This window comes from Bubalus kerabau, chromosome 22 (assembly GCF_029407905.1).
Source record: "Bubalus kerabau isolate K-KA32 ecotype Philippines breed swamp buffalo chromosome 22, PCC_UOA_SB_1v2, whole genome shotgun sequence".
NCBI classification, from domain to species: Eukaryota; Metazoa; Chordata; class Mammalia; order Artiodactyla; family Bovidae; genus Bubalus; species Bubalus kerabau.
Genome location: NC_073645.1, coordinates 49,724,936 through 49,748,769, shown reverse-complemented (window position 1 = coordinate 49,748,769; position 23,834 = coordinate 49,724,936). Strand labels below are relative to the sequence as shown.

Below are 23,834 nucleotides of genomic sequence, written 5' to 3'. Positions count from 1 at the left end.
TGATCCATTTTAACAAATATAACAAAGCTTATAAAGTTTATTAAATAAATGTGACCACTAATAAAAAGCATATGCTTCAATTTCCACATTAGGTCCAGAATATCTGAAAGAGGAAGCTGGTGTATGAATTAGGGAAGGTGTGAAACTGAAAAAGAGAGTGATCCGGGGTCCCCAGACATAGATGTGGAAAGGAAGGCCTAACAGGAGTCGAGGTTTTAGGAGGAGAAGCAGTGTTGGAAAGGCTTTCTGATCCCGCCTGGCAGTGGACTTGGAGCATTCGGTCACCTTCCTTGTATATTCTGAGAAACCACTGTTCAGAGCTGTTTGGACTCTAGAAAGGGTCGCCCTCTGTAAAGCGGTTATAATCCAGGCTTCACGAACCACTCAGGGCTTCTGAAGACCAGTGCACTGGCCATCACATCCACACATGTCTGTGTGTCTGAGTTAAATTTTATAAGTCCTAAAATTGTCTACATAAATCCATGCTTACCTCCTAATAAATGTCTTGTCTAGAAGGATTTAAGGCATAGGAATAAGATTAGGAGACTTCACTGAAGAAAGAGACGCAGGCTGAGAGTCAAAGTAAAGATTTATCCTTGCAACAGAATATTTTGGATCTTGCAATTTGCATATACAAATTCAGCAACATTCACTGGCATTGGAATCAGAGCAAGATCAAATGAGAAATGGGATAAAACAAAAAAAATGATAGTTGAAACCAGAAAACATACATATATTATAAAGATTGCACATAAATTAAACACAACTTAGTTAAACACAACAGAAATATCAGTAATCATACATTAAAAAAAAAAAAAAGGCATGTCTCCAAATGCTGAAACAGAGGCATCAGGCTCATTTTAAAAAGTTTTAAAAAATACATAAAAATACCTTTTAAAACACTGGTACGCAGTCTTCATTCATAGAGCACATGGAAAGAAACAGTAAAGAGAGTCACACAGTGACCAATAAAGCAAGGAGATCAGAATTGGTCGTCTTCTAATCGCTATTTGGCATTTGAATGCAACCGCATGCAACAGAGAAACACGTCAAAGGAAAAAGGACTTTACCAGCATGGCGCTGTTCAGTTATGTACAACGGACTTTCTTTGACCCAAGGGGAGGAGGTGCCAACTTTCAGGGCAAGACAGACAGGATGTGGAGTCCTGGAACGCCCACCGAGGCTGGAATCAGAGCTGCGGGGTGATGGCAGGGGCCCGGAGGCTGGCGACAGCCCCCCGGGGAGGCAAGTGCTGCCGTGATTGTGGAGGGAGCACCCCAGGGCCAGTGGCATTTGCTCTGTTCTCAGAACCACCAGTGTGGAGCCTCAGCAGACGCAGGCGATGGCCCAAGGGGCAGGAAATACACACAAACGGGGTGCTTCCTCGAGGGCACCCCTGAAAAGGTCTACCCTAATCCCACGACACGAGATGCCAGCTAGACCACGAAAGGGCCTGCAGGACGCTAGTGACGGCTCCTGAAGTTGGCCCTGTCCAGGCCCTTGGGCGCTGCGATCCCGTGTTGCCATCACTGCAAACAGCAGCTCCGTTTCTAGGCTTCGGTGCTCAGTTTTCTCTCTCTTCCCCTTTAGTCAAAGAAGGACTTCGGGCTCGGGACTTTAACAATGGAAACAAATGAGGCCACCTGGTGCGTCTTGCGAAGCTCCCTCTGTGTTCCTCTTTGACCCAAAATCATAACCAGTGCGCCCAGAAGGGAGAGGGCGGCGGTTGGCTGCGTGAGGAGCCCACGGCTGCAGCTGGTGGCATGGCAGCACTCACAAAGTTGTGCTTTTGTCTGTCCAGCTGGGCTCCTCCTCTGACCTCTGACCTTTGGGTGGGGAGTGGAGGAGCAGAAGAACCTTGATTACCTGTGGGCCTGTTATGAGGACATCACCTACCATGGGTTGCACTCGTGCAATCAGTTACCAGTGGAAATATCAAATTAGATCTTTAGATTCATATCTCATTTAGAAAGCAAAAAAAAGTACCCCAAAATGTACATGTTAAATGATTACAGAAAGATAGACCAGATGTCTTTTTTTACATTGTGCTCATCTGCTTAGGCATCTGCTGGCCACAAACAGGTCGCTGCCATTAAATTAAACCTTTCCATGTTCATTCTCTTTTTTTTTTTGCCCCACAAGCCAATCCTGAGTGGCAATGAGATCATTATTATCCAGTGTCAGAAGTCTCAATAGGAACCATTCAAAAAGAAGTTAGTCTAGAGTAAGGATTTCTCTTTCTTTCCTTTTATTAAATATTAAAGAGTGGGACTTAAAAAACTGTATAAATCTAGATTTTAAGATTTTTTTTTTCTTACAAACAGTCTTAACTTTTACAAGAGATTTTCTAAAATACCAAAACGCTTCTCAGAAAGTTTAAAGCATAATCGCTTGTGGTTGCCGGACGGTTTCTCCCAGGCAGGAGCTCCTGCCTTCTCTGTGCGTGTCAGATGCACTGTCTGACCTTTTGGATGGGAAGTGACTTTTTATTGTGCCTTGAGGTATAGCTCACGACTAGCAGGGCAGAATGGTGGAGTGCAGGTGGGGGCAGAGGAGTGAGAAGGGCAGTGGGTGTGACTCTCAGAGGGTCACCTGAGTCAACCACCCAGACCAATGGAAAGCAAGCAGCGCCCGGGGAGTGAAGCTCCGAGAGCCGGTTTGCTGGACCCGAGGCCACAGGGCCACGGGACCACTGGCCTTCACATCTCTTTTGTCTCGACAAGATGTCACAACACAGTCTTGAATAAATGCATGTTTAAGGATCACTACATAGCCACCGATTACTCCAGAGGGTTTTAGACCTGGACTCAGGTTGTAAAGTCTTCTTTGATCTTTAAAAGGTAAAGGGAGACCACATGGACTGAGACTGAGGTCTACAAGACTCCCTGTTTGCACTGCATCTTCACGAGCAGTTTGCCTTCAAAAAACTGCTGCTGCGCAGGCAGGGCTGTGAAATCAATATCAGGAAATTTTCCACTAATTTCTGAGTCCTCGACTGTTTTCTAATGAAGTTGTGGTTAGTACCCTGCATAAATAAACGCACTCGGCATATTAAGATTTTTAGAGGCGCTGACTGTGTGGAGTTAAATGATATGAATCTAATGAAAAATTAAAATATTTTTTACTGATATTAGCAGAAATATATATTTTATGGGATATTATTTGACCTTAATACATTATTCCAGTTTTTAAAGGGCGTATTTAAGATTTAATAACTTTACAGCAGGTGGCCTTTAAAGCATAACAAAATATATACAAAGAAATTAGGAAGGATATTAATGTCAACTATGAAATAAATTAACACGATTTTTACAAAATATACTGACCATTAAATTAAAAAATATTTTAAGGCAGGAATTTTCATTTGAAATTAGCATAATCAGAAAATATATCAATAAAATCTTGTACCACTTTGTAGCAGAATTCATACTGTTCCTGAAAAAGAAAACCAAGAATGTATTAAAATAATATTAAAGATATATTTAATTAATTTAATTAGAAGAAACACTAAAGACATAAAAAAGTCTGACCAGTTATTAAAATACTGTATATCCTGATGCATATAAACTTCTGCTACATAATTTCGTTTTTAGGCACACGTTTCCAAATCTATTTTTCAACATAGAAAATGTCAATGTTTCAACTCAGGGTATTTTGGACTCACTCTCTGAGTGAGAGAGCTCTAGTTTTCATATTTAAACTAAAAACCACTACTTCGGAATGAAAAAATAATAGCAAACCTGACATCAAACTTCATAATGCAAAGAAAATAATCTATAAAAATTAAATAAGATGGAAATGTAGATTGTTTTTAAACCTAAATTTACACTACAAAAGGGCATTGCTTTATATCAACTTTACTAAAATTTAAAAGAAGGATGCCTTACATCTGCGGGTGCACACTCAGTCATGTCTGATTCTTTGTGAACACACAGACTGCAGCCCGTCAGGCTCCTCTGTCCACAGAATTTTCCAGGCAAGAATACTGGAGTGGGTCACCCCTTCCTACTCCAGGGGATCTTCCCGACCCAAGGACTGAACCCCCATCTCTTGTGTCTCCTACACTGGCCGCAGATTCTTTGCCACTGAGCCACCTGGGAAGGCCCCACTGCACATCTGTGTGAGGCTCTTAACTTCTTAGCACACTTGGACATTGCCTGACTTCCAACCTTCCAGCAGCTCTTTGAGGTTGTGAGACTAGAGCCAGGTGATGGGTTAACGGGGGACCAGTGAGCAGGGCGTGTGACACCACCAGTAATGAGCACTGAAAAGAAGGAATGAGGACTTCGCTGGTGCTCCAGTGGGCAAGCCTTGGCGCTTCCAATGCAGGGGGTGAGTGTTCGATCCCTGGTTGGGGAACTAAGATCCCACATGCTGGGCAATGCGGCCAAAGGGCAGGGGGGAAGGAAGAAATGAAACAGATGGGGAAAATGGCAACGCCTGGACTTTCTTGGCGAGTCTACCATGCGTCTAGGAAAACCATGAGCACAACAGTAAGCAGACATGGGGTTGGACCCCGGTGGTTTGAGGAACAACAGATGGCAGCTACCCTTGCAGACCCTGGTCACTTGCTGAGCCAGTGAATATGGGAGCTGGGGAAGCAGGGGGCCCAAGGGAGGCTCCTAGCCCCCTCCTCTTCTTTCCCAGCACCTTGGGTTCAGCCTCTTACCTAAATTCACACTGAACAAGAATCTACCAGCCTTTGGATTGGAAGAGGCCAAACATTAGCCCGTCTAGCCCTTCTGGGATCTCAGTCCAGCCAGCATAGGACAGAGCTGTGCTTTGCAGGGAAAGAAAGACGGAGCCAAAAGCTGATGTCCTGTGGTTGCAGGGGTGTTGGGAGAGTCAAGAGTCACTACAGGGTCCTCCCTTCCAGCTACTAAGATCCCACCCAGTCACCCAGCCCTTGGAAGGAAAGAGAAAGTGCCTGCATCAGGACTGAGTGAGCATAGTGAACCAGTGGGCTGTGCCAGGGGCCTGGGAGGGCAAGTCCTAAGATAGAAGCCTTGGGGAAAACTCCAATATGTTGGCCACCTGATGCGAAGAACTGACTCATTGGAAAAGACGCTGATGCTGTGAAAGATGGAAGGTGGGAGGAGAAGGGGACGACAGAGGATGAGATGGTTGGATGGCATCACTGACTCAATGGACATGAGTTTGAGTAAGCTCCAGGAGTTGGTGATGGAGTAGGAGGCCTGGCGTGCTGCAGTTCATGGGGTCAGAAAGAGTCGGACACAACTGAGCAACTGAACTGAACTGGAACTGAACTGGGGAAAATAAATATGTCCCTGGAGAAGTGCATGGCAACCTGCCCCAGTGTTCTTGCCTGGAGGATCCCATGGACAGAAGAGCCTGGTGGGCTACAGTCCATGGTGGGGGGTCTCAAAGATTCGGACATGATAAACACTTTCACTTTTCTTGGGAAAAGCAACGGGTTATAATAGTCTTGAAAACTGAACTTGCTGTTGCAGGACAATCACTGAATTTGGTAGGGAGGCATCTCTTCTGAAAACCAGAAAAGGTGGGTTTTCACCACGGGATGAAGGAAAACCTATGGGCAACTGCACTCTGCATGGATTCCTTAAGTCCCCTGGGTGGTGTCTGGAGGCTGAGTGAGACCCAGCCAAGGACAAGAGTCCACGTGGCCTGTGGAAGGCAGAAGATGGCAAGAATCAGGACTGTAAATGTCACCGCCGCTTGTGAACATCTACGTCTGTTAAGCGTAGACTGGAATCTGCAGGAACAGTTTGCTGACGCGCAGCTGGGCCTCTGTCCAATAGGTCTTATCATCCAAAGCCAGGGCTATGCCCCTCCTCACATGTCTGCCCAGGGGACAGACCCCACCCCAATGCAAGGGAGGAAGGGAGTCTGTGAAGCTTGACTGTATGCTGTCTGGGACTTTCAGCTCTCTGTCCTAGAAACGTAACCTCCCTCCTTCCTTCCTGGTGGACTTGAACTCCTTCAGTGCAACATACATCAAATGCAACATGAGACAATTCTCAACTCCTCTGGAAGCCGTTTCTTACCAGGGTCTGCACCATGTGTGGCCTCTGAAGTCGTAAACTCTTCACAGCTTGGAATACGTCTAAAAGCCCCTCAGCCTTGACCCGTTCCAGAATGTTGCTGAGTGCTATGAAAGTCCCCGTCCGCCCAGCTCCAGCACTGCAGAGAGAACACGGAGTAAGACACCGAAACTCGCCCGCGGGCATGAGAAATTCACAGCCTCCACCAGGCCCTGCACGCCAGCGCTGAATGACCGGAGCTTGGCTCTTTAATGACAATTTTATATGTAGCTTGGCTCTGGACTGATAGTCAGCAAACACAGAAGTCCTCAAGAACGTGCCTAAATGTAACATGAGTCAGATCAGAACCAGTGACGAGTTTTCAAGCTGGTGGACCCATTTCCCTTCCTCTTTGTGGGGGGACTCTCAGAGAATGGCCCCTGGACTGGCAGCAGCTCCATCACCTGGAAACTTCTTAGGAGTGAAACCCCTCCCGGTTCAGGTGTAGGGAGCTGCAATCCTGGCCCAGACTCCCCGTGTGTGCAGGGACCATGGTCCGAGATGGGAGGCATGCAGGTGGATGGAAGGGTTGCTTGGACAAAGGACAGCCCCGGCAGGAAGAGTCAGATAACTGACCCTTCCCGACAGTGAGGGTCTGCATCTCCTCTACTTAGAAGGATCATTTGGATAAACCCTGCGGAAGCAGACCCTCTTGGGAGAGAGAGCAGGCCTAACAGAGGCAGGCCTGGCTGGCCCCTTCCACGGAGCCCTCAGTGGATGCAGAGTTCCCATGGGGGCCCCAAATCCCGACTGTGGGTTTCGCTCACCTTTGTTGGCATCCCTGGTGCCCGACACCCACAACGTTCAGTCTGGGTTTGCGGAGGCGGAACAAGAAGGAACTCAGTTCTCATTTATTCTAAAGGACATCTAGGAAGGCACCAGGGACTGAAAACCTAGGTGTGTGCACCCCCTGCTGGCCGTGCCCGAAGGGCGCATCTCTGGGCCCAAGGTCAGGAAAGCGGCCCGACCAATCCTCCAGGTTAAGCTGGGCTTTGTTGACACGAGGGGTAAGCGGGTGGGGGCGAATGGCAGTCAGAAAAATGGGAGCCACATGTAGACAGAGGCACAGAGGTGCAGTCTTAGAAGCAAATCAGACCCCACCCCAAGATCAGACACCCCAAGCTCCCACAGGAAGAGTTTTGCAAGGGTGGTCAAGGTCCCTGCCAGCAGGGAGGCCTGGCCCAGAAGGAAGGAGAGCTGGCATGTCTCCATAGGATTCACCCTCTGCCTCATAAAGCTGTTTATCAAGGTTCTTGCTGGGGAGGTGTCCTGCTGTGTCCAGGTGCCCCCCCGTGGGTCCCTCTGCTCACGGTCGGGGGTGTGGGGCTTGGGAGCCAGGCTGAGTGGTGTCAGGATGGGCTGGGGCTGCGGACCCTCTGTTATGGACCCCGGCCTGGACATCCCTGAGTAGTTCAAGAAAAGCTTCCTGCTGTGCTGGGTGGGCATGCCAGCCAGAGCCCTGCTAGTCTTTCAAAACAAAGATAATTCAAGTTCAGGGTTTGTCTGAGCTATGCTAGGAAATGTGTCTTTTTTTTTTTTTTTTGATGACTTAAAAAGCACAAAGAAATGTGTCTGAATCGCTTCCTGACTCCTTCTCACCAAATGCTTCTGCAAGTCTAGGATGATATTTATGCATTTGTGTTAAGTCTGGGAGCAGGGGAAGGTGAAGAAGACAGTCCAGGGAAATGGTGCTGAGGGGAGCAGTGGACTGGGTGTGGTCCGCGTCCGGCCCACCAGGAGGGGGGCGCCCCAGGGCCCACTTGCCTGCAATGCACGGTGATTGGGTGGTTGCCGGTCTGCTGCTGCTGCTTCTGCACGGCCGCGATGAGGTCGATCATGCCTTTGCCCTCGGCCGGGATCCCAATCTCGGGCCAGCCGTGAAAGTGGAACTGCCGCACCATCCGCGTCTGCTCCTCCGGCCGGGCCAAGGGCTGCAGGGTGGGAAGAGCGTCTCAGGGCTGAGCAGTCACAGTCACCTGGCCGTCCTCCCAACCCCACCTGGGCGGTGGGGTGCGGGGGATTCAGGCCACAATCGCGAGCAGCCCGCGGAGTTCTCATCTGGCTGGCCTCCCAGATGCTGGCTGCTCGTAGGCTGTGGTCACCCTAAAGCAGAAGGCCAGCTGTGCTTCCTTCTGGGTGGGGGTCACAACAGTCAAAGGATGCTCCCTGGAGCCCCCAGGGCCTGCCAGACCATTATGGGATCCTGGGCAGTTTTGCTTGAGATGACAAGAATCATCCGTGTTTTGTAAGAAGCCAGGACCCACTTCCCTGATAGCTCAGTTAAGAATCTGCCTGCAATGCAGGAGACCCTAATTCGATTCCTGGGTTGGGAAGATTCCCTGGAGAAAGGATCGCTACCCACTCCAGTATTCTTGGATTTCCTTTGTGGTTCAGCTGATAAAGAATCCGCCTGCAATGTGAGAAACCTGGGTTCGACCCCTGGATTGGGAAGATCCCCTGGAGAAGGGCATAGGCTACCCACTCCAGTATTCTGGCCTGGAGAATTCCACAGAATGTATAGTCCATGGGGTTGCAAAGAGTTGGACATGACTGGGTGACTTTGACTTTCAGGACCTACCATGTCTCTTCAAGGCTGGGGATGAGGAGTTTCAGAGTCTAGGGGCCCTGGGTCTTTCTGCGATCCATGTGGAGGAAACCAAGTCTTTGGGCAAAGCTGGGTTTCTCTGTACTGACTGTCTTGAGCTTGGAATCAGATCCCATAGGTAGGTCATTTTACCCATGGTTGACACATAGGGAGAGTTCCCAAGACCTGGCTGGTGGAGGGGTGCTGGGAGGCTCTGAGAAGGGGTCTGGCAGAGAAGCCTGGGAGGTCTCTGAGGCGTCACCCATTCATTCCTCCTGCTCTCTGACCCACGGTTGTTTCTCCCAGGGACTGGGCAGGGTAGGACGCCTCGTGGAGTCAGGTACCTGGCCCCACCATCCCTGGGCTCCAGCAAGGAGCTGGGGGACGATCATGGAAGTGAAATCTTACGGGAGATCAGCCACTTGGTAACACGGCTGCCGACTGCCCATACTGACCACTGACACGAACGTGGGGATCTGGAAAAGTCTGAGGGACAGGACATTCTGGCACAAAGACAGAGCCCACACGATGGCTGCAGGGTGTTCTGTCCACAAGAGACTAAAGGTTTCTGGCAACGATACCTGATTGAAGGTGACCAGGAAGTCTCGTATGCTGATGGCTTCAGAAAGGGTATCGCTCTTTATTTCGATAGTTATTTCTCCGTGAGTCACTGAGCCCTCTGTTGGCCAATACTGGTAGCATTTATCCTGGGGGATAAAATAAAAATGTTTTGAGTCTCGTAATAAAGAATTTGCTGCCAGCAGTTTTAACAATAGGATGCAGGCATGCTGTGAAACTATTTAATGTATTTCATCTGAACAGGAAAATAACTCATGAACATATATATGAATGCTACCAGTGCCTGCTGACCAAGGGAACAAAGCAGACAGTCCAGGAACAGACACGTGTATGTCTGCAGAACAGACACTGAACAGGACACAGAGGAGGGGCCAGCCAGTAACTGGAACTGGAGAGTCTGCTCTCTGTACGGAAAAGCGAGCTGGAGCCCTAACTCACCTGCCTGGCTCAGCTGCCTGGGCTGATATGAATGCCCCAGCCCCTCCTGGAGTTGGGCAGTGTGCAACCTGCACGACTGTATATGGCAGACTTGAAGTTTAATAAAGACAAACCAAGACAGGGTAAGACTTGAAGTCAAAAATAAAACTGTGAACACCTTAGAAAAAATATCTTTTCATTTTAGGGTACAGGTTTACCAAACAAGAACCCCAAAGAGCTAACCAACCATGACAAAGAAGATCTCAACATCAGATTATGTTAAAATTAACCCTATGTCATCAATAAACATTTTGTTTGTATTAAGTCGCTAAGTTGTATCTGACTCTTTTGCGACCCCATGGACTGTAGCCCACCAGGCTCCTGTGTCCATAGGATTTTCCAGGCAAGAATACTGGAGTGGGTTGCCATTTCCTCCTCCAGGGGAATCTTCCCCACCCAGGGATCAAACCAGCATCTTCTGCATTGGCAGGCGGATTCTTTACCACCGAACCACTTGGGGAACTCCAACAGACATTGAGAGAGTAAAAAGACAGGCCATCAACTGAGATGAGATACTTGCAATACATAAAAGCAACAAGGAATCAGTGCCAAGAATATATAAAGAAATCCTCTAAACCGATAAGAAAAGTGCAAACAACCCATAAGAAAAATGAGTGAAAGGCATGAACATGCAGTCATGCCTGACCTCAGAGGGATCAGAGAGATGCAAATCAAGGCCGCAGAGAGGATATTTATACCTATTAACAAAAATGAGGCTGCCAGGCCATCCTAGGCATGTAGATGAATGACGTTCATCCAGGGTCTGCTTTGAAAACCATAACTATTTTGGAAAGTCGTTAGGAACTGCCCTGCCAACTCCAACGTTCACACACTCTCCAATGTGGCGTTTTTGTCTCTGAACCGTACAATTCCGCACGCGTCATGGGACACATACGAGAAAGGACCCACAGCACCGTTTGTAAAACAACAAAATGAAACCAACCCAAATGCCCGTGACAGAAGGAGGGGCAAGTCAGTGGATGCAGGATGTACAGTTTGTGTCATGGAGCATCAGGAAATAATGATGAATGACCCACAGTTACAGGCAGCAACACAGCAAAATATCGAAAGCATAACTTGGAGTGGAAAAGTCAAGTCTCGGAAGACCGTATACCTTGTGTGAAAGTCACTCAGTTGTGTCTGACTCCTTGTGACCCCATGGACTGTACAGTCTGTAGAATTCTCCAGGCCGGAATATTGGAGTGGGTAGCCCTCCCTTCTCCAGGGGATCTTCCCAACCCAGGGATTGAACCCTTGTCTCCTGCCTTGCAGGTGGATTCTTTACCAGCTGAGCCACCAGGGAAGCCCCGTTGTACACCTTAGTGGTGCCCTCTTATATGAAGTTGAAAAGCAGACAAAATTAAACAGTAGCTCCTTTAGGAATATATTTACTCGATAAAAAAAGATTTCTTAAAAAGCTAAGGAAACACCCACTAGGAGGGCTTAATTAAAAAGGTAATTATAAGTGTTGATGAGGAGGGGGAGAAACTGGGACACTTGTACATTACTGGTGGGGCCGCTGCTTGCACAGTTAAGTGATATGAGTTTGCAATAAAGTTATGACAGGCCCCAGCAGTTCCAGCCCCAGGCATCTACCTAAGAGAAATAAAACTATGTGTCCACGTAAAAACTTGTCCATGAATGTTCAAAACAGTATTCGTAACAGCCCAGAGTGAAACAACCCAAATGTCCAAACACTAGTGAATGAATACACAAAATTTAGGGCCATACTATTTAAAAAAAAGAGTGAGGAACTGATTCATGAATGAGCCTTATAAACATGCTAAGTGAAAGTGCTCAATCATGAAAAATAGGTGGCATGATTCCATTTATATGAAATGTCCAGATGAGGCAAATTCATAGTCAGAAAGTAACTAATCTGTGGTTGCAGGGATTGTGAGGAGGGAGTAGGTAGTGATCATTCATGGGTATGGGGTTTCTTTTCAGGTGATGAAAATGATCTGGAATTAGTGATGTTGTACAACTCTGTGAATATACTAAAAACCACTGAACCATACCTTTTAGAAAGAGGAATTGCATGATATGTGTATTATATCCCAATAAAACTGTTTTTAAAAAAGCAAAGAAGTAAAACCCCACAAATTCAGGGTAGTGGATACCTCTTGGGAGAACACCTAGGTAAGTATATGTTATCAGCAAAAGTTTGGTTTCTCAATTGGATGATGGGCTCAAAAGTGTTTATGATGCTATTAAATAAAAACAAGAAGACTATGTGCCTCTGGATGGATCTCTGGGAGAAAAGAAATATTTAACCCATCCACTTCTACCAGGACTATATTAATTAGGCACACATTTCAATACCTCTGTCTTTTTGTCCCAAGAAAAGTGAGTAAAGGTCTTTTCCTTCAACAGGTTGTGATCAAATATGTATTTGTGGCAAACACAAAATGCCAGAAATTCAAGGCAGGTTAAAGGTGGCTCAGACGGTAAAGCATCTGCCTACAATGCGGGAGACCAGGGTTCTATCCCTGGGTCAGGAAGATCCCCTGGAGAAGGAAATGGTAGCCCACTCCAGTACTCTTGCCTGGAAAATCCCATGGATGGAGGAACCTGGTAGGCTACAGGCCATGGGGTCACAAAGAGTCGGACACGACTGAGCGACTTCACTTTAAATGAAATATAGGCTAAGAACAACAGCCAGTGGGTAGTTACAATGAACTGGAGCTGGCGGGGGGAGGAGTTGAAATAAAACCTTTTTCATTTGCAGCCTCTCTCCCTCCTCAGTAGTCGTGGCGTGGCCTCACAGCAGATGGCAGGTGAGGCGTTCCCAGGGGGCTGCACCTGGTGGGTGTGAGCAGACCCAGAGGCGGCTGGGGCGGGGCGGGCTGACCTGCTCTCTCTCCTGCACCTCGGTCAGCATCACGATCGCGTGGCACTTGCACTCCCAGACCATCCTCCAGAAGTCCTGCACCGTGTGCGCCAGGGGCCCCTGCGTGGCGATGAAGTAGTCCTTCTGCCGGTAGCCCTTCAAATGGGAGCACAGGTTCAAGTCCGGCTTCCTGCCACCGCTCTCCCACACTGGGACACGTGGCTTTAGGACAGCCCAGGGCTGCAGGAGGGACTGCATTCAGGCTTCCGGGGCCTGAGCCGAGACCTAGATGGCACGCGCCCAGAAAACAGATCAAGGGGCCCCTTCACCTCTGTATGGATGTAACAGGACCCTTGCTTGGACTGGCTTCGATTCTATTAATGCATCTGTACATGTCACAGCTAACTTAGCATCAAGGCAGGGCAGAGAGGGTGCGGAGTTAGAGGAAGTGAGTTAATTCCCCGGTCCTAGCTTGGGGCCCGCGTGACCCCCCTCCAGCACAGCGTTGTCTCGTCTGTAAACCAGAATCCGTGCGCAGACTTGACTGCAATGCTGTCTCCACCCATTCAGCTCCGCTGTGCACAAGGCAGGCTGTGATGGGGCCTGAACTGAACTGTGGTCACAGGGCAGAAAGCGCGTGTGAGCAGGGACACAGGGCTGGAGTGTAAGAGCTGAGCAAAAGGGAAGCTACGACGTATTAAAGGCAGAATGGAAAAGCAGCCAATTATTTAAAAGTGCACGTACATCCTCTACTTCAAAGTTCCTTATTCATTTTTTTTTTTTCAGCAAGTGTTTGCTAATGAACTGGTTTGGCTTTCTGGGGGCGTGTCCACCCTTTCCGATTGTGAAAGCAAGTAGCTGAAGAGACTGTGATCACAGGGGAAGGGAGCTGTCGTCCCGCCAGGCACGCAGGCTCGGCGGGGGCCCGGCACTTACGTCTATAAAGGACGCATTGATGTAGTCCGTATACTCCTGGCCCCTCTTCATGGAGAGAATCACGCGGTTGAAGTCGTCTGTAAAGAGTGCATCCCCTGGGTCAGAAGCGACCCCATCCTGCCTGGCAAACTTGAACTCGCTGTTAGGAGCTTCTGAGACAAAACTTATGGATAAAATCACTAAATACAATCAACCCCTTGGAAAGTTTCCTTCCTAAACTAGGTTCCTTCAAGTGGCCGGGGGAAGCTGTGTTTTGTGAGCAAAGTTCTCAAATAACTGACTCATTGTCTTCATCAGTCATAAATTGAGGTGCTGGGCTGTGCTTAATCGCTCAGTTGTGTCTGACTCATTGGAACCCCGTGGACTGTAGGCCGCCAGGCTCCAGCGTCCTTGGGGATTCTCCAGGCAAGAATACTGGAGCAGGTAGCCTATCCCTTCTCCAGGGGATCCTCCCGATCAAGGAATCAAACCTGGGTCTCCTGCATGGCAGGAAGATTCTTTACCAGCTGAGTTCCCAGGGAAGCCCTAAATTGAGGTCATTCATACCAAAATGTAAGCATTAAAGTAAACTTAAGGTGTCAAAGGAGTGTGGCCGGCCAGGCAACTTGGCGTAGCCTGCCAGAGGCATCACAGCCATAGAGCCCCCGGGGTCTGAGGCTGGAGAGGGCTTGCCCAGCCCCACGCACTGCCGGCCTGGGCAGGTCCACGTGAGGGCCTGCTGCTGCAGGAGCTGGAGGCCAGGAGGGGATGTGGAGGGGAGGTCTGGGTGAGCCCTTCCGCCTCCTCTCTCCCCCTGGGGTTCCTCCGATGCCTCTGCTCCTACCAGGCCTGTAGGCTTTCCGTCCCCCTAGACCTCAGGCCGCCCAGCGCCCGATGCCTCCCTTGCCCACGGTGTGCCAACCCCAAGGCCTCTCCCTGGAAGGTCTCAGCTGAGTTCCCTTCGGGTCCGGCTGCACAGCGTGGGCCAGGACCCCACTCTGTGTACAGGGGGGTGTTGTGCCTCCACCCAGGCTTGGGGGAAGACAGGATGGCATCTCGTAGAATCAGGAGGCACCACGTCAGGCCCGAAGCTCATCTTTCCATTTCCAGGAAGTCCCCCTCCCTGTCCTGCCTCCAAGTCCAGGTCACAAGATGCCTGCCTGACACCCGTGGGACAGCCTAGGTCACTCATGTCTTCACAGGTGGGCATTCTCTTCCCCACACTTGACAGAGCTCCCCGAGGACACCCCGCTCCAGATCCCTGGTTTACAGGAGCGGGTGGTCAACAACCTTCCAGCGACTGAAGCCCCAGGATACCCGCCCGACAGCGCCTGCCGCGAGGGCCTACCCTCCACGGGAGGCCCCTTACATGGAATGATCTGGATGACCCTGGCCTTCTTCATGTTTGCGGGCAGGTTGCCTGTCCTCATGTTCTCCTTCATGATGCGGACGTTTGTCAGTTTCTGCAGCCAAGAGAGACACAGCCACGCAGTTAAAACCCTGACATTCCCAAGAGACTGCTCAGCCTTCTAACCCCACTGCCATCAAGGACACCCGCTCAGAGGAAACGCCTGTCTCCATCTCTGGACATGGCCCGAGTCTTCGGAAATAAAATGTGATGTACGATATTCCCCCCACCCGCAACATGGCTGCAGAGCTCTGAAAGTCCCCGTTGTTCTTCCCTTGAAAGTCACGGGCAGGACGGACCCCCTTGCTTTTCCAGGGATTCCTAAGGGAGGAAGCAGCTGTAAGCAGCTTTGTGTGAATGGAGCTGGTCCTCCTTGAGAGCAGGTTGGTGCTTACCCTGAACTCCTCCTCCAGCCCGATCTTGTCGAAGTGGGCGGTGGGGCCGTGCAGCGCCTGAAGGTGCTTCTCCAGGGAGGACACGTCCAGCTCGGTGTCCCCGTAGAGGTAGTACTCCAGTAAGGCTTGGTAGATGAACGTGTACTGCATCTGCGGGGAGACCCAGACGGACTCCAAGGGGGGCCCCTGGAGTAGGGGGACCCTTCTCTTTGTGCAAAGGGTAAGGGGTTGGGGGGAACATCAGATTAAGGGCTGTCTGTAGTGACCATCTGCGGCCTTGCCGAGGGCCGGGGTGACATGGTCCTGGTCAGGCACCACTCTGCATGCACCTGACTCATGTCCCGGGGCGTCAGGGTTTGCTGAGCCAAGCTCACACCAGCACAGGTGGCTGGGCCAGAGGAGGGCATGACTCACGTCTGTCTGAACCATCTGAGGCCGCTGATTGCGGATTCTGGACACGAAGTCAAAGACATCCACCTTCTGCTCTGCATGCATCATGTCCATCATGGCGTCGATCACTATGAAGGTGCCCGTCCGGCCCACGCCCGCACTTGGGGAGAGAGAAAGAGGCCACATCGTGAGTCCCCTGTCCCCACTGCGATGACGGGACCTCGGAACATGCCTGCAGTCCGGACCGGAGGACACGCCGCCTTCAATGAAGACGAACCTCTTCACGGCACACAAACCTCCCTCCGTTAATAAAGACAAATCCAGGTAAGGCCACCGGAGGGCACCAAATCTCAGGGACAAGATCTCAAATTTCCTTCAAGGGCCAGCGAGCTGTCACTGAGGTCCTGTCTGACTCTGAGACCCTAGAGACTGTAGCCCACCAAGCTCCTCTGTCCATGGGATTCTCCAGGCAGAAATCCTGGAGAGGGTTGCCATTTCCTCTTTCCTCTTCCAGGGGATCTTCCCAACCCAGGGATCGAACCCGCGTCTCCTGCAGGTCCCTCAATTGCAGGTGGACTGGAGACTGCTAACAGGCTTATGGAAAAGGGCCGCTGTCTAAGCTTTGTGTGAATTGTACTGGTAATTTTTCTTCTATTACCGAATGCTGTCTCCTCATTATTACTTGTGCAACTGGATTTTTTTTTTTATTGTCGTACTTGATGTGGTTTTCCAGGTTCTTCATAAGAAAGAAGGACTCCAGGCCAGGTCTGTTGGCCCTAGAGCCAAGGTCATATAAATTGGGACACCAACTGGCTCTGTCTGGGACGCCAACCCTGAACCCCAGGCTGGCTGGGGCCAGCTGGTGCTCAGGAGCTCCACTGAGAGGTCTCCTTCCTCGAGAAGCTGCTCGATGCCACTCCTGGGCTGGGTTTCCTTTCTCCCCAATGGTCTGTCCACGGCGGTCTCTGCACATCCTCCCACCTCCACCCTACCTGTCCATCTAGATCCCCTCCAACCACTGCAGGCTGTCCATATGTGTCTCCCCAACACCCAGGACTCAGCAGGTATAAAAACAAACTCAGCCAACATCCACAGGATGAAAAAAACCCCTAATGGTCCAGACCACAACTGCACACAGCAGCCATGGGTGCAGGATCACTAGGTTGAACTGGGCTTGCCCCCAGCACCCCAACCCGCTGCAGCATTAGCCTCTTTTAAAAAAAGAAAGTCATCTTTTAAACAGAAGGTTCACAACTGAAGGAATGAAGCACCCCACCCAACCATGTTCCTCTTTTGGCAGGGAGGATGGCACCACTCTTTCCAGCTTGTCTCCAAAATGGCACTAGGCAGGCAGTGAAGACCTGCCCCATTGGAGACTCCCTGCTCATCACAGGGAGGGGAGAGCGGACGAGACATGAGGGGTTCCTTCAGGAGTCTTAGTTCTTTACAAATAAAGAAGGAGACGATTGTCAGGTGTAGAGCCAGGTCAAGACAGCCCACCCAACAGGTGCGTGGAAGGGGCCACAGACAGCGGAGGGCGGAAACCAAGATGAAGGGCAAATGGCTTGCCCCAGCACCACAGCAAGCGGGGAGGTGGGCAGGGGAGGGGCCAGGAGCTGAGGTTCCACTAGCACCAGGGAATCTGGAGGCATCAGAACAAAACAGAGCTGAACTGCTCCCTGCAGCCAGCCCTGACCCCACGCAGAGGCGGCTCCTTCATCCCTGCTGTCTGGAGCCCAGCCAGCCGACTGTCAGCTGACGCAAACAGGAGTGCGCCTGCCTGCCGTGGGCCTTTCAAACTCTCCGCCCTGAGGACACGCTGCTGACCAGTGTCCCCTCTAGTTGGGGCCACCGTGGGTCCGCGCCTCCGAGGGGTTTCCCTGTGCAGGGACTCAGGCCGGTGGCCCTGCCCTCCCTGCTGGAGGACGGATGGTCCTGCTCACTGGCTGTCACTCTCCACTGGACACGGGGTTTCCGGCTGTTACAGGTGGGGTCATTCCGAGTATCACGGCCCGGCCAGGGACAAGAGGCACCTGCCTTCCAGGGGCACAGGGGCTCTAAATCTGCCACACAGGTGTTCGGTGGAAGCGACACACCAACTCTGGCTTTCAGGAAGTCTGAGCAAGAATGGGGGCTGCCCCCTTGAGAGGGCCAGGTGGGGCTGGACCACGCCCCAGACTCTGCAAAGCCAGTGGCTCAGAGGAGCGTGCAGTGCCGGGTCACAAGGCACTTGTCTGCTTTTGATACTAAGGTTCCCCGACAGGTGGTACTGATGAAAGGCTCTGCCTCCCCGGACGGAGAGCATCCCTTCAGCTCTCGCCCTGAGGGATTCTCTGAGCTGCTTCCGGTATCTGGGAGGTACTCTCAGGCCACCCCAGCCGCCCCTCTGCCCACCCTGATGTCCACCCACTGGTCATTGTCCCACTGGAGGCTGTATCCTTCCTGGGGCCGCCTGGCCCCGCCCCACACGCACCTGCAGTGGACCACGATGGGCCCGGCATGCGCAGGGTTGAGCGTCCTCACTTTCTTCAGGAACTTGAGCATGCCGATGGGGGTGAAAGGCACCCCGAAGTCGGGCCAGCTGGTGAAGTGTAGCTGGCAGACCAGACGAGGTGCTTTGCAGCCATCAGGGAGTTGCTGTGCGGACACGCGGAGATGTGAGTGGGCGGGACGGCCCCTGCCCCCTCCCCACCCCTAGCATCATGGCTCCAGGACACTTGCTCGAGGTCCCCTTCTGCCGTTCAGGCGTGAGCAGCCGTGGGGACTTGTGCAGAGAGGGGCCCATCAGTGAAGGCTGGACGCCAGGGAGTGAGAGACCCTGATGCTTACTGGACCCCATAGCAGCGGGAGCAGCAGAGAAGGGTCTGCGGTCACCCGGGCCAGGACCAGGCTGGGCCAGGCCCCAGCAGCAAGGCAATTCCCTGCAGCCGGCCTCAGGGCTAACGGACTCGTCGGCCAGTAGGCTGACTGCGTCCCAGTTTGCCGTGACTTTATGTTGCCGTGTAACTGCCAACAGCATAAGCTTTCACTCTCAAAAGCGGCTTGGGAAAACATCTGGTTGGTCTATCCTTGGGACACCCCACCCCACCCCAACCATTCCCTCAAAACCTCTCTCCACTCTTCTTACCCAGAACTGAGGAGTTCGGTTCTCCATCCCAAGCCATGGAAAGTTATTTAGTGTATTTGGAAGTGTGTGTGTGTGTGTGTGTGTGTACGTTTGTGTTTCTGGGAGAAGGTAGGCCAAGGTCAGGGACAGTAATATGATAAAGCTCATCGTCTCTCCTCTTTTGCTGTGGCTTCTAGGAAGCTCAGGCTCATATTCTGTGATCTAACCACACCCATCACTCTACCTTTGATTCTTGATAACACCACCTTCCACTTTTTTCTAATTTTTTTTTTTAATCTCTGAAATCTCTTATTTCATCTGCCTCGCCTACAGGTGTCTTTATTGAAGGCTGCCTTAAATCATCTCAGGGGAGGAGTGACTAGCAGGAAAAGAGTTTGAAAAATAATGAAATGTTTCAGATAAAATTTTGAAACTGTAAAAAAAAAAGAAAAGAAAAACCTCACGTCTCCATGCCAGTGTGTGAAACGGCCCTGTGTAACTGAGTGGGGGACCCCTTCCTACACCCCCAGGATGCTCCAACTGTCTCAACTTCCTCCACCCAGGTGGTCTCTGGGAGCCAGAGGCCCTGACCCAAGGCCATGTGGTCCTGCCTGTCAGCCGCCTGTAGACTCAGATCTGTGGCCCACAAGGGACCGTCCCGCGTCCCTGCCCGGCACTGCCTCCAGCCTCGTCTCCCCTTGTGAGAGCTGCTGGGGGTGGGGGTGTGGGGGGTGTGTGGTGAGGCAAGTGCTCCCTATTGTAGAGCACGCACGCGCCTCTCCTCGCAAGCCTGCCTCTGTAGGAAGTCGCATGCTTACAGACTGAATGCAGAACTTCCGGATGGTGTAGTCCACCAGCACCACGCAGTCCTCCACACACACCCGGATGTTCCCGTACGTCCAGCAGCCCTGGTCCGGCCAGTACTGATAGCACTTCTCCTGTGGGGGACACGTGGACAGAAACAGAAGGTCTGCGGGGGGCCTTTCATCACCTCGTCGCCCCCCGCCCTGGCCACAGACACAAGGCCTCACACACAGCCAGCTCCAGTGACACGGTCCTCAGAGGTCAGGGTGGTGCGTCTCCGTCTCATCGGTGCTGGTTAACAGCAGGACTGAGACCAGAATCAGACCCCTCTGATGCCTTGGTTACTCATCCCCTTACTAACCACACGTACTGACCAGACTGTCAGGCTGAACTGCTCTACAGAGCTGGGGGCTCACGTGGAAGCGGCCTCACCTGGGTGGGGCTTTGTCAAGCCCCAGAGGACCACGTGCTCCCCAAACACTGCCCATCGGACTCGGTGGGTCATTTTTCCTGCCCAGCGCTAAGGGCGAACTTAATTTGCATCCCACCCACCCTCTGTGGAAGAGTCATGGACTTGTAGTCAGTTGAACGCTCCTGACTTTTCTCCAACCAGGGATAAGACTGATGCAGGCATTTGTAGAGCTGGATGGGTGGGTGGTCACAGAGAGGTCTTCCTTTGCTTTCCCTCCCCCAGAACTACAAATGGACCACACACGAGACGGGGAGGCTGGGCCTCCAGTTCCTGACCCCAGGGCGTCCTCCTGCAAGGAGGACTTGAAGGCATGAGGTCCCCCTAATGGGGGGACCCCTGCTCCATGGCCGCAGGGGTCAGCAAGCCATTGACCCTGGACATTGCCCACCAGGCACAGCTCACAGGCCAGGCCACGAGGATTAATAATCTTATAAACAAGAGTCAGCTGGTATTTACCAGAGCCCAGGGCTTGTGTGATGACACCCACCAACTTCCCCTCCTGCAGCCTGGCCCTGGGCAGCTCTGAAGGGACCCTGAGGAGAAGCCCACCCTGAAGGTCATGGTTTGGGGCAGTCTTGGCCTCCCGGGGACCCTCCAGAGACTCTCGCCTTGACAGACTCTCACTCGAGGACCCGAGGGCTGCTTCTCAGACCCCACAGGGCTCAGGGCGTGCTCTGTTTTCACGCCCTTGGCACACCCGTCTACACAGCGGTCACCACCGCCTGCCACCCGCCCCCACCCGCCCGCTCCGCCCCCATCAGATCATGAGATGCCAGCTTTCACAACACCGAGCCAGGATGCTGAAGCCAAGGAGACCACAACAGAAGTGTAAGCAATTAACAAAAGGGGAACTCTGTTGAGAAACGATTTTATCTGAGACACTGAAAATTGAGGCCCAAAGGCAGGCTGAGTCTGAGTCACAGAGGTGGAAAAATGCAGTAGGAGGCTGCAGAGAAAAGAGCTGGGGGAGGGGGCGTGTCAAGTAATGTGGCCACGAGATGACTGATGGGGGAGACGGGGGCGCCTTCCGAGCCCCACAGTCCCTGCACTGGTCTCCTCTGTCTCTTTGCAAACAAGCCCCTGAAAGCCTGGCCCAGAGATCAGCTGGTCCCAGGGGATGCCAGGCTCCAGGTCAGCCTCCTCGTCCAGGGCCGTGGGGCTGCAGCATCTGCTCGGAGCTCGGGGACACCTTCCCCACAGCGCCCCCCCGCCCCCCTCCCCCGGAACCTGTCCCTGCCTGGGAACCCCCTACTTCTGCCCATCACTCTTTCCGGTGAGAGAGCACGCACGGGGCCTGGGCAGGATTCACACGGAGGAGGAGGAGGCTGGCCCTCCCCAGCCCTGTCTCAGCTCCCTTAGAAACAAAAGAAAACCCCTCTCCACTCCCCGACCGGAAATGGGGTGGGGTTGGAGGCTTTTCCGCTGCTTTTCTGGGTGAAATAAATTAGTGGTGAGGGAGCTGGGGGCTACCTCGTGGCTGCCCTCCCTGCCGGCCGGCCTCCCCTCTCCTGCCCTGGCTGAGTTCTTCCATCCCAAAGGGCAGCCCCCTTACCCCGAGCCCTAGCCAAGCGGCCTGGGCTTTCGTGGGGACAGGCCAGCCAGCCCCCAGCCAGTGAGTGAGGGTGGATGACACCTATGTCTGGCTGGAGCCAGGACCACACAGGGCCTGGGACAGATGTCTCTGACTGAGCTGCGTCTCCCTGTTGACTCGCTTGCCACCACCCCTGTTCGGGCGCTCACGCTGGAACGAGAAGAACTGTCTGCCTGCCGCTCACGTCCCATCTGCCTCCCTGCTCTGCTTTCAACTCTGGAGTGTGAGCTCACTTCCGAAAGCGCAGGCTTCTGCTTACTGCTGAGGAAGCCCTGGAGCGCCCATCCACGTCAGCCCGATATCCAGGCTGCAAGCGCCGGTTGGTGCCTTGATGCATTTCTGGCCATTCTGCTCCTGGTGTGGGCTTCCTGGTTCTGGGTCCAGCAGATTGCTCCCTGCCTCACAAACACACCCCAGTGCTTCTCTCTGCTTGCATCTGGCATAGCTCCCCCCATCCTGCACCCCAGTCTCCAAGACCAAGCAGCACCATCACCCTCTACATGAGCCCTCCTGCCTGGCCTGGCCCAGGAACCAGGGTTGGGGGCTGTCCCCCTCTCCACCACACCTCCAGAGCCCCAGTCATGCTGTGTCCCAGTTTTTTCTACAGGGGTCTGTGTCCTTGGAGTTGAAAAGTGAATGCCTCCCGGACATAAGGAGGCCTCAGCATCTCTGAGCTCGACACGGAGCCCAGCAGGGCCTCGGCCTGGCCGCGCATCTGGGTCTGTCCCTCCTGGACCTCCACTGTCCATACTGTGTTTTATTTTGTGTCTCCATTATGCTTTATGTCATCTCCTGACATGACCTGCAGCCCCTCACATCGCAGCAGGAATTGCACGAGGGGTCTGCCCGGTGGCTCACTGCCTGCACCCCACCCAGGGCAGTCCTGTCCAGGAGGCACACTTAGGAAACCAATCAGCTTGACTCGCACTTCTTTATAGAGATTTCAAGTTCTTATAATGTGTATGCATTACTTTTTGAAGTCGAAACAGCTAATCGCACACCAAATCAATATGACTTCAATACACCTTGTTTTTTTCCAAGGCATTTCTCTGGTCTGAATAATAAGGGGAAAATCACTTTTTTTTTTTTTTATGGTCTGAGGCCCAACATATTATGTTCCAAGGTTCTAAAAAATTTCTATATTAAAATTCACTGCTCCCACCATGGTGTAAGAACTGGTGGGTCACCCAGGGATGACTCTCTACTGAAAGAAGAAAATCCCTCCATCATTTTATATTGTGGTCTAGAATGTGAGAGCTGGACTGTAAAGAAAGTTGAGCACTGAAGAATTGATGCTTTTGCACTGTGGTGTTGGAGAAGACTCTTGAGAGTCCCTTGGACAACAAGGAGATCCAACCAGTCCATCCTAAAGGAAATCAGTCCTGAATATTCATTGGAAGGACTGATGCTGAGGCTGAAACTCCAATACTCTGGCCACCTGATGTGAAGAACTGACTCACTGGAAAAGACCCTGATGCTGGGAAAGATTGAAGGTGGGAGGAGAAGGGGACCACAGAGGATGAGATGGTTGGAGGGCATCATCGACTCAGTTTGAGTAAACTCTGAGAGTCAGTGATGGACAGGGAGGCCTGGCGTGCTGCAGTCCGTGGGGTCGCACAGAGTCGGACACGACCGAGCGACTGACCTGACTGACTGACTGACTAGGACAGTGAGATCCTGGGAACACAAACAACGTATTTCAGGATAAAAGTGCTGTGAGCCCTGAGGTGTTTTGTGTTTTTTTGTCTGCCGTGATAAGCAGGAGGGAGAAGGGAAAAGGAAGTGGTGAGCGTACCCCCAGCAAAGCAGCAGCAGCTGAGAAGAACAGGCTGGGCTTACCTCTTTTCTTTCTTTCAGATTCGTCAGCATCACGATGGTTGCACATTTCTGCTCCCAGATCATTCTCCAGAAGTCATTCACTGTCTCCTGTTTGGGACCTGGGAGGAGAGGATGGTCCGAGTCAGACAGAGTGGTCCCTGCGAGCCCCAGACCTGTCACCCTGGCCTTTGGGCCTCAAGACGGCTGCTCCCCCACTACCTGCCCCAAGGAAGAGGGTGATGGGCCCATTCACTCCCTGAAGGGTCCCAGGACTGGAGTAGGGGGCAGTCTCCCCGTCTGGCCCTGCCTCTCTCTCCCTGATACCCGCCCACCCAGGAGCTGGGAAATCCTTGGGGGCTAAGTTAGTGCCCCTAGTTGGGTGATGATCGTGGGCCACAAACAC

At 51.9% G+C, this 23,834-nt stretch overlaps 1 protein-coding gene across 4 annotated transcripts in view; it reads right to left on the bottom strand.

Annotated features, from left to right (window-relative positions):
• Nucleotides 1-143: 143 nt before the first annotated feature.
• PTPRE (protein tyrosine phosphatase receptor type E) overlaps nucleotides 144-23,834 on the bottom strand; it is a 178,976-nt gene continuing 155,285 nt past the window's right edge. For 3 of the 4 annotated variants that reach the window (XM_055559921.1, XM_055559922.1, XM_055559924.1), the window contains 12 exons: nucleotides 23,453-23,550; nucleotides 19,565-19,684; nucleotides 18,114-18,277; nucleotides 15,665-15,800; nucleotides 15,251-15,400; nucleotides 14,817-14,910; nucleotides 13,469-13,545; nucleotides 12,554-12,688; nucleotides 9,228-9,353; nucleotides 7,827-7,993; nucleotides 6,027-6,162; nucleotides 144-3,435 (listed from right to left, as the gene is read on the bottom strand). In XM_055559921.1, coding sequence (XP_055415896.1) covers nucleotides 3,361-3,435; nucleotides 6,027-6,162; nucleotides 7,827-7,993; nucleotides 9,228-9,353; nucleotides 12,554-12,688; nucleotides 13,469-13,545; nucleotides 14,817-14,910; nucleotides 15,251-15,400; nucleotides 15,665-15,800; nucleotides 18,114-18,277; nucleotides 19,565-19,684; nucleotides 23,453-23,550 — 1,478 coding nt within the window. In that variant the 3' untranslated portion in view covers nucleotides 144-3,360. The remainder of the gene's footprint in view (nucleotides 3,436-6,026; nucleotides 6,163-7,826; nucleotides 7,994-9,227; nucleotides 9,354-12,553; nucleotides 12,689-13,468; nucleotides 13,546-14,816; nucleotides 14,911-15,250; nucleotides 15,401-15,664; nucleotides 15,801-18,113; nucleotides 18,278-19,564; nucleotides 19,685-23,452; nucleotides 23,551-23,834) is intronic. The other variant, XM_055559923.1, reaches the window with a different exon arrangement.